This window comes from Miniopterus natalensis, chromosome 4 (genome assembly GCF_054644295.1).
Source record: "Miniopterus natalensis isolate mMinNat1 chromosome 4, mMinNat1.hap1, whole genome shotgun sequence".
Lineage (NCBI taxonomy): Eukaryota > Metazoa > Chordata > Mammalia > Chiroptera > Miniopteridae > Miniopterus > Miniopterus natalensis.
The window spans coordinates 18448665-18462004 of NC_142084.1; the positions used below are offsets into that span (position 1 = coordinate 18448665).

At 40.3% G+C, this 13340-nt stretch overlaps 1 protein-coding gene across 1 annotated transcript; it reads left to right on the forward strand.

Moving 5' to 3' along the window:
* The first annotated feature begins 5213 nt into the window (after window positions 1–5213).
* HNRNPA0 (heterogeneous nuclear ribonucleoprotein A0) lies at window positions 5214–8361 on the forward strand. Its single transcript, XM_087816356.1, has one exon. The coding sequence runs from the start codon at window positions 5500–5502 to the stop codon at window positions 6409–6411; it is 912 nt and encodes a 303-aa protein (XP_087672482.1). The 5' UTR covers window positions 5214–5499; the 3' UTR covers window positions 6412–8361.
* Window positions 8362–13340: the final 4979 nt, after the last annotated feature.

Genomic DNA, 13340 nt, shown 5'->3' on the forward strand with positions numbered 1-13340 from the left:
TCAGAAAAGTTCAGCATAAGTATTTAATTGCACCTTTTCTGTGAGAGAATTGAGATATTTCAATTTGATATATCCCTCTAGAAATTAACCTAGAAGCTGAAGTGGTGGAAAGGAACAAGCTAGTCTGACATTGGGTTAGATGCAGGTATCTTTCTGTTCTTTCCCCTTTCCCACCCAGTGCTCCCTGAGCTGACTTGGGAATGGGAGCAGGTCTAGGGTGAATGCCAGTTTAATTCCAGTTTTCTTGAAGCTTTATCTTCTAGGTGCAAAATATCATTCAAATACCCAAACCTCGTATTTTTTATAATCTTAATTTGAGCCAGGAGAAATTGAGCCCTGAGACTTTCTTTGTGACAGGCTGCCAGTAGACTTTGGACAAATGATGATCCTATTACTGCTTGAACAATGTTTTTATTTTCTAAATAAGAAAGCCTATACAGAAACTATATGAGCAAGAGTGTTATGGGCTAGGCCATGTGTGAAATAGCCAGTTGACCATAGATTAGAAGTTGTGACTGTCACTATCTCTCTGTATGGCCCTAGGCATATCCTTTCAACTTTCTGGGGCACATATGTTATATGAAGTTTTGCATTGGATGATCAATAATGGGTCTTTCTATGCTCTATTCTTCTTATGATTCTAGAATGTAGAAAAAGAAGATTCATTTAACATTGAAATACAGGGTGATAAAGAGCCTTGTCTACAGTAAGTGCTGAGATATAATGGGACTTATTTTTGGTGGAAGTTTTGAGTATGCCAGTAAGATTTTAATGCTATGATTTTACAAAACCATGCTCAAAACCTGTTGAAACTTAGAAGATGTGTATATTTTGGTTGGATACAGTAGATGATCATATCCGAGCTTGGCAAAACACAAATCCTCCCCAACCAATGATGGGAGTTAGCAAATTATGAGAATTTGAACTGAATTATAGACTGTTTTCATCCTTGAAAGAAATCCCTTTAATTGGTATGATGAATGAAAAGTGCTTCATATGTTATTTCAGAAGCTGGAAAACAGACCATATTTAGAATCCTGGGCAGCAAAGTAAAATAGATTTCAGGTTAATTAGGGTGTACACATAGCCAATCCCAAACAAATCACTGCTATATATACTGAGATATTTCAGCCAGTGATTATCATATGGAATAGGTTTCTCAAAGAGCGTGTGATTCTTGGTTCCATAGCTGCTAATCTCATCATTATACTTGCTCATACTTGCTAATTTTTTTGTTGTTCTCCTGGTTTTAGTTGGAAAGATGTGTGTAATTTTCTTTCTCATTAATGTGCTGAAATTTTAATATCATTTAACTAAAAATGTTTAGATCCTGAATGATCCAGAAAGGCTTTTTACAGAATCTGAAATCACTGAGTTACTACAACTAAATACCACTTTGCAGCTTACTGAGTAGACTGACCTGTTCTTTGCCCTGTTCAGTATGTACTTAGAAATGAGGAAGGACCAGATTCCTGAGGACTCAACATGTAATATGGTGGTATGAATATTGCTTCACTCACAGGTCTGAGTATAGTACACTTCAGAAATTAAATCTCATTTTGAGTTGCCATTTTTTAGGTTGATGGAAATTTGATCTCAATCAATGCAAATTATTTCCTTTTTCTGTTGTAAGTTAGGAAGAGAAGCTTTGTAAATTGTTATCCATGTTCCCAACTAAACTACAGGCTGTAACAAGAAGTTGAAAATGGACTTAACAGGTAAAACAAGATTAAAAACTTGATTTTCACATTGATTTGCTGAAGGAAATACTAAAAAAAAATTGAAGTTCTTACTGGACTAAGTAAAAACAATGCAATAAAAAAAATGTAAATAAAAGCCATAAAATTCAAAACCAAAAGTTAATTTATATAATTTTGAGGAATGTAGTTCTGTGACCCTGTTATGGAATTCAATCTGGTGTAATCTTGCCTAGAGAAATCCAGGCAAGATGTGTATAGGGAGCTTTGCAGGTACAAATGAGTTAGGTCTCATACCTCTGAACATGGACATTGAAAGCACTTCTTTTCTGGTTTGCTAGGACTGTCATAACAAAGTACCACAGACTGGTGGCTTAAACAATAGAAATTAATTTTCTTGCAGTTCCGGAGGCTTGAAGTTCAAGATAAAGGTGCCAGCAGGGTTGGATTCTTCTGAGACCTCTGTCCTTGGCTTACAGATGGCCAAACCTCTTGGCGTCTCTACATGGTCGTCCCTCTTGTGCACATGTGGCCCTGGTGTCTCATCTTCCTCCTCTTCTTTTTCTTTTTTTTAACATGGAGTTTATTTTTAAAATTTTTTCAGTTGCAGTTTACATTCAATATTTTTTTTGTATTAGTCTCACCCTCTTCTTATAAGAACACCAGTCCTATTGGATTTGGGCCACACCCTAATGGCCTCTTTAGAGACTTTTATCTTCAATTACAGTCATACTCATTAGTACTGGGCTTCAACATATGAATTTGGGGGTGGGGGAAACACACTTCAGTCCATAACAGGACCCTAAATGCAAAAAGACATTCTTGGATGTTATAAAAAGTTGACTTTAAAGAAAAGATAAATTGTTTCTTTCTGGAAACAGAGATGGTCATAGTGTTCCCTTTCTTCCTCAATTATTTTCCTCCAGTTCACTCTCTCTCTCTTTCTAAGTATAATTTAGGAATATTAATACACACCCATTTTAGTGTGAAGTTCTGAGTTGTGTAACCACCACATTCAATGAGGTTTTTGTAATCAAGCTTGCAGGAGGGATGGAAACCAAAGGTTGTCTAAATTGCAGTTACATTTTTACTTTTAAAAAATTCGTTATGTGTATTGGAAGGTTGACACACCTATAAGCAAGGTAAAGCCAAGAAATGAACTCGGGCAATGATCTAAAAGATTAAGTAGGTAAAACAAGTTTGTGCCTCTGAATGATCTGAGGGCTAGGAAACAGGCTGCATCATTTAAGTGTTTATATAACACTCCTTACCCTTACCAATCTAACCTCTGAAAAGAATCTAACATCCAATTATCTTACATTTATCCTGAATATCTCTTCTATGTGCAAGGCTTATCCCAGACTTATACACATCTCTGAAGCTTTCCTACTCGAGAGAAATTAAACCCATAATGGATCCCCAATTAGGTGATGTAGAGGATTATTTCTAAACAATGTAGGAGAAAACTGTTACTTTAGAATTTACAGTTTAGATGGTAAAATAAGTTATGCCTTATCCTCTTTCCTTCAGAAATTCACCTTTTACTGTGTCAACATTTTTTGGAGGATGGTAAAATGTGCTTCCCAAAGCCTACTCTCTCACCTGAGCTAGTCTCGGGCATCCCAGAAGACGCTGCACCGTGACCGTCAGTGTCGCCTTAAACATTTACAACTATGCTCATCATCTCCCCCACTCCCTCCAAGGTAGTTTATGTCTTAGATTTTCTAGTTATACCATTGCTGCAGTTTTAGGCTTCCAGATTTCAATCACAGGAATGCTTTCATTTCCTCCATCCTTTATCATCAGTTAGCAACCCTCAGATGCCCGACTTGTTTTTTGTTAACAAGGTAATAGTTTCCTGTTGTCCTTTTTTTCCCTGGTGACACTTATCATCGTCTAACATGCTGCATATCCTTCTTACTTATTGTCTGCTTCTCCCCACTAGAATGTAAGCTCCACGACGGCAGAGACTTTTTCCTATTGTTTATGCAATATTCACAATAGCCACATAACGTTAGATCAACTGAGCCCTTACTATGTGCCAGGCAGGTACTGTGTTCTTTGTCCCAAACCTTGTAGCCTATCTGTATACCTTTGGAATAATATTTAAACTCAATCGAAAATTCCAGACATTCATAATATCTCGTATCAAAACCTCCTGCTCCAGTCAGACGGCCCGCCCAGGGCCTCTTGAAGCTTCTCCCGCTTTTGCTCAGATAAAGAAACTCCCTCCAGAAGGCTTAGCCTTTGACTCCGAAATTCAGGAAACTCACACCTCTCACGGATCATTCTTCTTCTTCAGAATTTACATGGTTTTGGGGGCTCTTGGCCACATAATGCCTCTGTCTTGGCACACAAAGGTTCACTAAATGGAAGCCGTTATAATTTTTTGCATTCCCGCCTTAGAGTCTGTAAAGCAGTTATCGGGGGTGCGCGGTATTTGTATATAACGTTTATGTGTTTAACTCCCAGTCTGGTATTAAACACCTTTAAATAGCTAACGTTTTAGTTGGGAAGAAACGTATAGATAACGCAAGCCAAGTATGTAAAATGTGTTCACTGAGGTAAAATAAAAATGTCCGCTGTCAGAGGCCGAGGCCGCGGAGGGCGTCGCGGTTGTCGCGGGCGGCCAAAGGGCGGCCTCGGCCGTCCAGTCCCAGCGCCTTTGGCCCACTGCGGTCCTCCACACGCCTCGGGCTCGCTTTTGCGCAGGGCCACGTGCCAGTGTTTTAGTTTAACCGCGCGTGGGGCCCACTGTAAACGGCTAATAACTGCCTTCCCCGACCAGGCCTCTCCCCTCCATCTTTGTACGGACGGGAGGGGCGAGGGCGCCAGGTGTAGCGACCTGGTCGAAACGCGGCGAGTAAATCCTAGCCCCCAACCCCAACAGTCAAGTTTTCAAAAAACCCGCGCGTGGCGCCCCAGGACGCATCCGTTGGGAACGGCCCTGAGAACGCCCCCGCCCGTCGCCCCTCCCAACCCCCGGGCGGGAGGAGGCGTGGGGGTTGCAGGCAGGCTCCGCACATCAGGGGCGTCGGGGCCAGCGCGCTCCCGGGAGCGCGCCGGTCCAGCGGCAGCGGAAAACGGAAGTGGGTGCGAGCGGATCGCGGTGATTGGCTGAATTGACATGTCTCTCAAGGGGCTGGCGCGAACGCCACTGCGGAGTTGGGCGAGGGGAAACGGCAAGGGGAGGGGTAAAGTCACTGGGAACAGCCGCGGTGCTGGGGGCAAATGAGTCGCGGAGGTGCGCGGAGGGCAGGGGGAGTCTCTCGTCAGGGCACTCTGGAGGGCTCTGGAGTGAAAGCGGGAAGGTAGAGGCGCTGCAGGAGCAGAGCAGGCCGTGGGCTTGAATACACCGCGGAGGGCGGGGAGTCAGTGACCAAAAGCGGCGCTGCAGCGCGGTAGGCGGGACTAAGGAGAACAAGGCGGGGATTGGCGGGCAGCCCTGGCCGCCGTACGTCGGCGGTGACGCACGTCTCGGGGAGGGTGCGCGCGCGTTCAGCGGCCTCTTTGTGTGGTGCCCAGATAGGGGAACGGAGGTGGCGGTGGCTGTGGCGGTAGCGGCGGCCTTGGTTGTCTTCCAGTCTCCTCGGCTCGCCCTCTAGCCGGCACCTCTCCCCTTCCCTCCCCCTTCCTTTTTTCCTCCTTCCCTCCCCTTCCCTCCTTCCCTCCCCCGTCGGTGACCGGCGGTGGCGGCTCCAGCAACGGCTGGGCCCAGTCTTTGAAGAGGCCTTAGCCCACGATAACGGCGACGGCGAAACCTCGGAGCTCGCAGGGCGGGGGGAAGGCCCGGGCCTTGGAGATGGAGAATTCCCAGTTGTGTAAGCTGTTCATCGGCGGCCTCAATGTGCAGACGAGTGAGTCGGGCCTGCGCGGCCACTTTGAGGCCTTTGGGACTCTGACGGACTGCGTGGTGGTGGTGAACCCCCAGACCAAGCGCTCCCGTTGTTTCGGCTTCGTGACCTACTCCAATGTGGAGGAGGCCGATGCCGCCATGGCCGCCTCGCCCCATGCCGTGGACGGCAACACGGTGGAGCTGAAGCGGGCGGTGTCCCGGGAGGATTCGGCGCGGCCCGGTGCCCACGCCAAGGTTAAGAAGCTCTTTGTCGGGGGCCTTAAAGGAGACGTGGCCGAGGGCGACCTGATCGAGCACTTCTCACAGTTTGGCACGGTGGAAAAGGCCGAGATTATTGCCGACAAGCAGTCCGGTAAGAAGCGTGGCTTCGGCTTCGTATATTTTCAGAATCACGACGCGGCAGATAAGGCCGCGGTGGTCAAGTTCCACCCGATCCAGGGCCATCGCGTGGAGGTGAAGAAGGCCGTCCCCAAGGAGGATATCCACTCCGGTGGGGGTGGAGGCGGCTCCCGGTCGGGCCGGGGCGGCCGGGGCGGCCGGGGCCGCGGCGGTGGTCGTGACCAGAACGGCCTGTCTAAGGGCGGCGGCGGCGGTTACAACAGCTACGGTGGTTACGGAGGCGGCGGCGGCTATAATGCCTACGGAGGCGGCGGAGGCGGTTCGTCCTACGGTGGAAGCGACTACGGTAACGGCTTCGGAGGCTTCGGTAGCTACAGCCAGCACCAGTCGTCCTATGGGCCCATGAAGAGCGGCGGCGGAGGCGGCGGCGGCGGCAGCAGCTGGGGCGGTCGCAGTAACAGTGGACCTTACAGAGGTGGCTATGGCGGTGGGGGTGGTTATGGAGGCAGTTCCTTCTAAAAAAAATTTTAAATGCCTGGGAGTGGCTTTAGGGATAGCTGTTTTCAACAATCCTGGGGTCAACTTCTGAGTCCCTTTCCCTCCCACCGCCTTCCCCATTTTGCCCTTGGGGGAGCCGCTTCGAAGGCTGCTTACCCTTGGGGGTGTTGCCCTATTTGCCTGCCACCTCTCGTCTCTCCCTCTGAAGATGGACTCTGCCCCACATACACATTTTTGTGTTACAGTTATTGATGGACTCTATTTTTTTATTATTACTTGGACCTTGGTCGTTTTTATACTAGCAAAATGTCTTGTTTTAATTTGTGTTTTTTTGGGGGGAGGGAGTGAACTTGCTGATTCTGTAGCAAAACCTGGGTGGGGGTTGGGGTGGGGGATTAGTTTACTTTGTTGTAAGGACTTGATACCTGGCTACAGCGTTTTCTATGAAATCTACTTGGATCCCATGCCTGAAATTTGGAAGCATATGTACAAAAATCATTTTTACGTTTTATTTTTAATAAATCATTGTGTTTGACCGTATATGTCTAACATTTTTTTTCCTAGGATCCATTTCGTACCACTTTAAGGGATATTAGTTGAAAAATTTTCGTGTTAATTTTGATGTGTACTTAGAAAAACTTTTTAAAGGTCCTGTGGCTTTTTTTTTTTCTGTTGCCCTGCTAGTGACGTTTTGAATTTTATCCCTTTACAGGCAAAACTTTTGAAATGGTGGATGTGGCTTTTTAAAATCTTTAAAGTTTCTGTGCATCCATCTCTTGTACTAAAGGATTTGCTTATCATCTTGACATGATTGGTTACTTCTTTCTATGAGAATTTACTTCCAAGTATGTACTGTGCAGTTCTAAAGAAATATTTTGTGTTAAGCATGTGTTTTCATTCATAAAAACTGTTAAAAATTTTTCAGATGGCCTAGTTTCATCCCTCTTATTGGTTTGTCTGTAATGAATGGTTACAATAAGGGTTCTATTTTACCCTCAAATTAAGTGCATTTTTGTATTTTCAGAGCAGGTTTAAACGTTTTTTCCTATAGCTGCTGTCCTGGAAATCCTTCCCTCAACGTTTGTAGCGCCATCTACTGGCAAGCTGGCAGCATACGTGCAAAACAATTTGTTTAAAACTTGTTTAGGACGATTGCATCAGATTTAGAAGTTTTGCCATCAAAAATCTGTGCAGACTTGGTTGCACATTTACTTGTAACTAAAGTGGGCTTTACAGGAATGTAGGTTATGAGTCCATATCACAATTGCCCTTTTTACATAAGATAAGAAAATGTAAACTGCTATGCATAGCTTGGGCAGTGGCCCCAAATTGCTATGACAACTAATGAACCAGCTACCTGTACCTGGTATCTTAGGTGCAAGTTGTAAAGCAAAATATCTGTATTCTGCTTGGTTAAAAATGTATATTTGTAGCCCTTTCATGCGATAGATTTCAAGTTGTTTATAAAAAACAAAAAACAAAATGATAGAGAAAATTGCCTTCCTGGATAGAAATATAGAATAGCAACGTTTATGGATATCACAAATAAAGAATTCAATTCTTTACATGATTGAGTGAGAGTATGTATAACCTGGTGTACCTGTTAATCTAGTATATATAATTTAATGTTGTAAAATATTTGGCGTGAATCTTGACTTCAAAAGCCGTACTAAGAAGCTTTCTGAAGGAGATTAGTGGACTTAAACAGGATATTTTAACATTGACCCCTTTTCTCTTTTAGTTCTGTCACTTTATATTTTTTAAGGTCTAATTCTTGCCAATTTTTTTTTTCCTAATTGTTAAGGCTCAAGGGTAAGAAAGGTCAAGATTGCTAAACTAGAATTTGGCTCCTCAGTTGTCACTTTGACAAAGGATAGCTGATGCTTGGTACAAATATCTAAGTGTACTTATATGACAAATGGGATAGATGTTTTTGCACATTGAATAAACAGTCAGATGTTTTGCTCTCAAGTGGTTCTACGGTTTCCTTAAGTTTGTTTTATTTTTCACTTTTAGTGAAACACTGCATGTGGGTTTCATTTGGTTAATTTGGTCCAGTGTTATGGGGGACTGTAGGGTAAAGAATCATATGCTTAAGTTTTTTGTTATAATTGTGACTGCTTGCCTTTACTCAGTTTTAGTGGGAAGATCTATTTTTTTCTGGGAATAGACCATCTTTTGGAGGGTTTCAAAATGAAAATACTGTCATTTTGAATTCCAGCGTGACTTCTAAAAAGTTAAATGAATTATATAAAAGTAATTCCTGTTTGTTAGAAAATCGACTTAGTGTTCTGTTTAAGGTAAATTAATACTTCATTGTCATGTATGTACCTTTACAAATTTCTGTAATTTGGACTGGTATTTAGTGAAGGCAAAAAGCATAATGGTATTTACTCTTTCCAGAATTCCTCTTGTCAGTTTTTATGCAAGCATTTTTGGCATGTGGGACTTTTATTGGGAGAGGGGGCAACCAGTTGTATGTTTTGATTCCCTTTATCTGTGCGAACTATCTAAATGCTATTCAAATTTAATATAAGAATTCATGGAAGTAAGGTGGTACAGAATCTAGTCAGTATTGAATACAGTTTGTCTCCCTATTGTGAAGAACTTCTGCCTATAAAGTATTTTTAGTATAAGTTTACTGGTAATCATTAGTTAAAAGTGGTTTAAATGGTCTTTAAAAATTGGTAGTAATTTCAAATATTAAGCTTGTAAGTGGTAATTATTCATAGTGGTAACTATCAAATTAGAATAACAGATTGTTTCCTCCTATAAATTAGTGATTTGGAACATAGATTTCATATTTAAATATACTTCACAATAAATTTTTGTTTTTAAGCAAGGTTAAGGATTAAGGATACTTGAGAATATGGTATTATTTCTCAAGACCAGAAGTTACAATGTTAGTTACTTGATTTTTGTAGCCTTATTTACCTTTTAACTGTGCTTAATTTTCTTAAATTTAAGAATTTGAATTTAACGTTAAATATTATATGCCTGTGTCTTTGCTGATTGAGAGTGGGTGTTTGGATGTTAGATTGATTTGAGCAGAACTTCATCTAGACAGTATAGATATTTACCCCAAAAGACAACATTTGCAGTGAGAGTAAGTCTTCCATTTTAACCAATTTTCTGAGTCAGGGAAGATTTTGATCACTGTGAAGAATTCTTTCTATTTCTTCTTTCAGAAGGCCCTATTTTGTTCTGAAACAGAGCAACAAAGACCACCTCTAAACCAATGGAGGACAATGCTTTTTCCTAGTGTTCTATTGCAGGTTAATTTAGTGTGCCTTTTTCTCATGCTTTCTATTAAAAGTGGATATACATTATAACACTTTTTTCCAGTTAAAAAGTTCCTTGAAATAAAGCCTAAGAAATGTACTTTCTACTATATATTACTTAGGAAATTACAGTATTGCATAATACTTCGGTTATACTTCAAGTCACAGAAAATATATTACTAAGAAATAGGAAATTTGAAAATCTTACTGAATCTTTTTGGGGCTGGTGTGTTTTTAAAAGTAACTATTAGAATTAACTGCTTATAAAGCAAACTAAACAAAAACAGTAAAAATCCTAGCTATGTGAGCAGACCCCCTTCTCAAGGATAATCTTTGTTAATAGGCATATATTCAGCTAGATTTTTTTTTTTAACCCTCACTTGATATGTTTTTATTGATTTTTTTTTTTTTGAAAGGGAGGTAGAGAGAGAAACATCAGTTGTTTCTGTATACTCCCTGATGGGATTGAACCCGCAACCTAGGTACACATTCTGACCAGGAATGGAACCTGCAACTAGCCACCCGGCCAGGGCCAGCTAGATCTTTTTTGTTGTATTCACTTAGGTTCATTTTAAAAAAATAAGATTATATAGTTTTGCAGTTTATGTGTATTCTCTCATGTCAAGACAAATAGATTTTCATTCTTTTTAATCTCATAGCCATACCATAACTTAGAACATTCCTTTGTTGTTGGATGAGTTTTCTTCCATTGCTGTTAGGAATAATGCAGTGATTATCATCAAATGTATACTTGGTTAATGAGATGATAGCTACCTCAGTTAAATGTGCTGGATAATACAGCAGTTTTCTGGTGTAAGTATTTTTTCTGGTGGCTTTTTTAAAACCTTAGGGTAAATTCAACTAAAACATTTCACTGAAAATTTTTAAAGCTAGATTATACATGATAAAACAGTGGCCTTTGAGGACCATTATATTATTGTCTTCCCCTTTTGTTTTCTCCAGTAGTTTTAACTGCAGAAATATTTGCCAGTTTTTCCATATGATTTCTACATATATCATTTAGTTAACATTATTGTCTGAAGAAATAAAGTTAAGAAAGGTACCATTTACTGTTTGCTATATGCCTCGCACTGTTAGGTACTTTGCATGCATCATTTCATTTATCTTCTCAGAGTAGTTCTATGATGAGATCCTAATGTCTCTGTGTTGCATATTAGCTACAGGCTTACCTAATTGAAGTAACCTGCCTAAGATAATGTAGCTGTTGAGAACAAGAAACAGGCATCTTTTTGCTTATAATAAGAGGCATTAAAAAACACAACAAACGTCCCTGTTTTCTCCCAGTACCCACAGGTAACTACCTATATTAATAGTTTGTCTACTTCTAGATCTTTTTATTTGCGTGACTACCATAATTTATTGATCAGCATGTTTACAGTTTTTCTTCTTACAATTTAAAACAACTTCTGCAGGGCTTGCTCTGCCATTTACAACATCAAGGAGGAAAAAAGAGAAAATACAAGAGCATCCTGGCTGAAGCCATTGGTTATACAGGTGTCCAGCAAGTCCTCTAAGAAATCTGCTAGCACCCTACAAGGATTTGTTGGATATTCTACAGTCTTAACAATGCAATCTTGGTTTGTCATTTTTTCTTCCAAATTTTGTTTCAGTTTTTTATGAGAAAGATGATTTAAATAATGTAGCTCACTTCTATTAAAAACAAGCCTAAGTCCTTTACATTCTGAAGGGACTATACATTGAGTTTGGGGATTATTTTATGTCAAAATTTATTGCTCTTTTCTGGTTTATCCTACTTAAAATGCAGCATCATATTTCAGTTGTGTGTTAATAGAGGATTTTTACTACAGAAGTCTTTAGTTGAATTTTAAATGATTTACTAAAGTACTTCTTCAAGAAGCTAAAGTGGAAAAAGTAACAATGGAAAGGGTAATCTGGGAGAAGTTTGCTCTAGATCAGAGGTGGGCAATAACAATCTAAATTTCCAATTGAAATATGGATTCAGATCTTACTATTTAACCTTGGTAAGTTAATTTATTTGGACTTCACTTTCTTATGATGTGAAGACTATAATCAGTTAAATTCTTTCTAATTTGATAGTTATTTTTTAGTCTTATTTGGTAATTATTCAGCAACATCCTTTAGGAGGAACCCTTAGACTAGTTCTAATTCATTCAATGAAAATTTATTGAGCATGACTTAGCTAAATAATAAAAAGGATCAGCCCTTGTTCACAGGGTGCCCACAATTTAGTTTGTGTGGTGGGAATGTAAAGAATTGTGATAGAGTGTGGGCATTTTAGTCAGATATGAGCCATAGTAGTGACTTTCTATGCAGGTCAAGGAAAATTATAAAGGAGACATTTGGACTAGCCTTGAAATTTGGCAAAGGGCATTCATTCCACAGCTTAAGCCAAAGCGCAGAGCATGATGTATTGGGCTCCTTGCTTTGTTCTTAGATTGCTAAACCACAAAGATCTTTAAAAGCACATCATTTTTATTTTGCATTATTTTATGGTTCATGATATTTGGTAAATATTAATAGCAACATCAGCTTAAGGGAGGCAGAACTTAAAACATTCAATGCTAGAAGTACAAATCAGGTGAGGTCTTAAGTGGGAAATGATAATCATTATATATTAAACTTTCCATAAGAGTATAACTCATACTTTGGAAACTTCCTTTAGTAAAGGCCACTGTTGGCATTATGCTCACATCCTTGCATTTTCTTCTGTCTGTTATATTTTAGCTTATAAGCTGATTTTAAAATATGATTTATTAGAAAATAACTTGCAGTAATTAAAGCAGTTTCTGAAGAAAAATTGAATTTGCTTTAATTGAAAGGTTTATATGTGCCCTAAATTTCATTTTAAAAATAAAGTTAACAGTTGTATAATGTGGGTAGAGGTGGGATTAGTTTGAAAAATAAGTGGACATGAATTAGTAGCTTTAAATTGAATTTAGCACATCGTGAGTGTTCTTGAGGCTTAAATGTAGTTTCTTACTAAATATGTGTGGAAGTGTCTTACTTGGAAAATAGAATTTATTGCTCATTTCAAAGAGAAGTGCACAACTGGTTTGGGAAAAGTAGTCTTTGGCATTGGAACTTGCTTTGGGTGAACTTTGAATTCTCCCTAAATGAGAATTTAAATGTTACCAGATAAAACATTTGTCATAAAAAGATGATACTTCAAAGCTGCTTTAAAAAAAAGAATCCCAAAGTAGGAAGACTAGAAAGGGCAAATAAGTCTCATGTACTGGCTTTTTCCATCTACTTTTTTACTTGCACTTGGAGCTGGACGATTTGAATATTCACAGAGGGAAAGGATTCAAGAAGATACCTTGCCAGGCATTCTTTTCATAGTTGTGTGCTCCCTTTTCTACTCAGGCACATTTTCTTTGGCTCCATTGATTCTTCTATCACTTTGTATGATTTGCTTTAAAAAAAAAAAAAAAAGTTCATGTCGTCATATCCTGCACTAAAATTCTCTGGTATGAACTTGTACCATTTAAACAGTACACTTAGCCCGGCCAGACATGGGCCAGTGGTTGAGCATCGACCTAGGATCCAGGAGATTGTGGTTCAGATTCCCAGTCAGGGCACATGCCCGGGTTGTGGGATCCCCAGTTCGGAGGCATGCAAGTGGCAGCCAATCAATGACGGCTCTCATCGTTGATGTTTCTCTCCCTC

Coding starts and splice junctions, on each gene's coding strand:
- HNRNPA0 (XM_087816356.1), top strand. CDS start 5,500: ATGGAGAATTCCCAGTTGTGTAAGCTGTTCATCGGCGGCCTCAATGTG.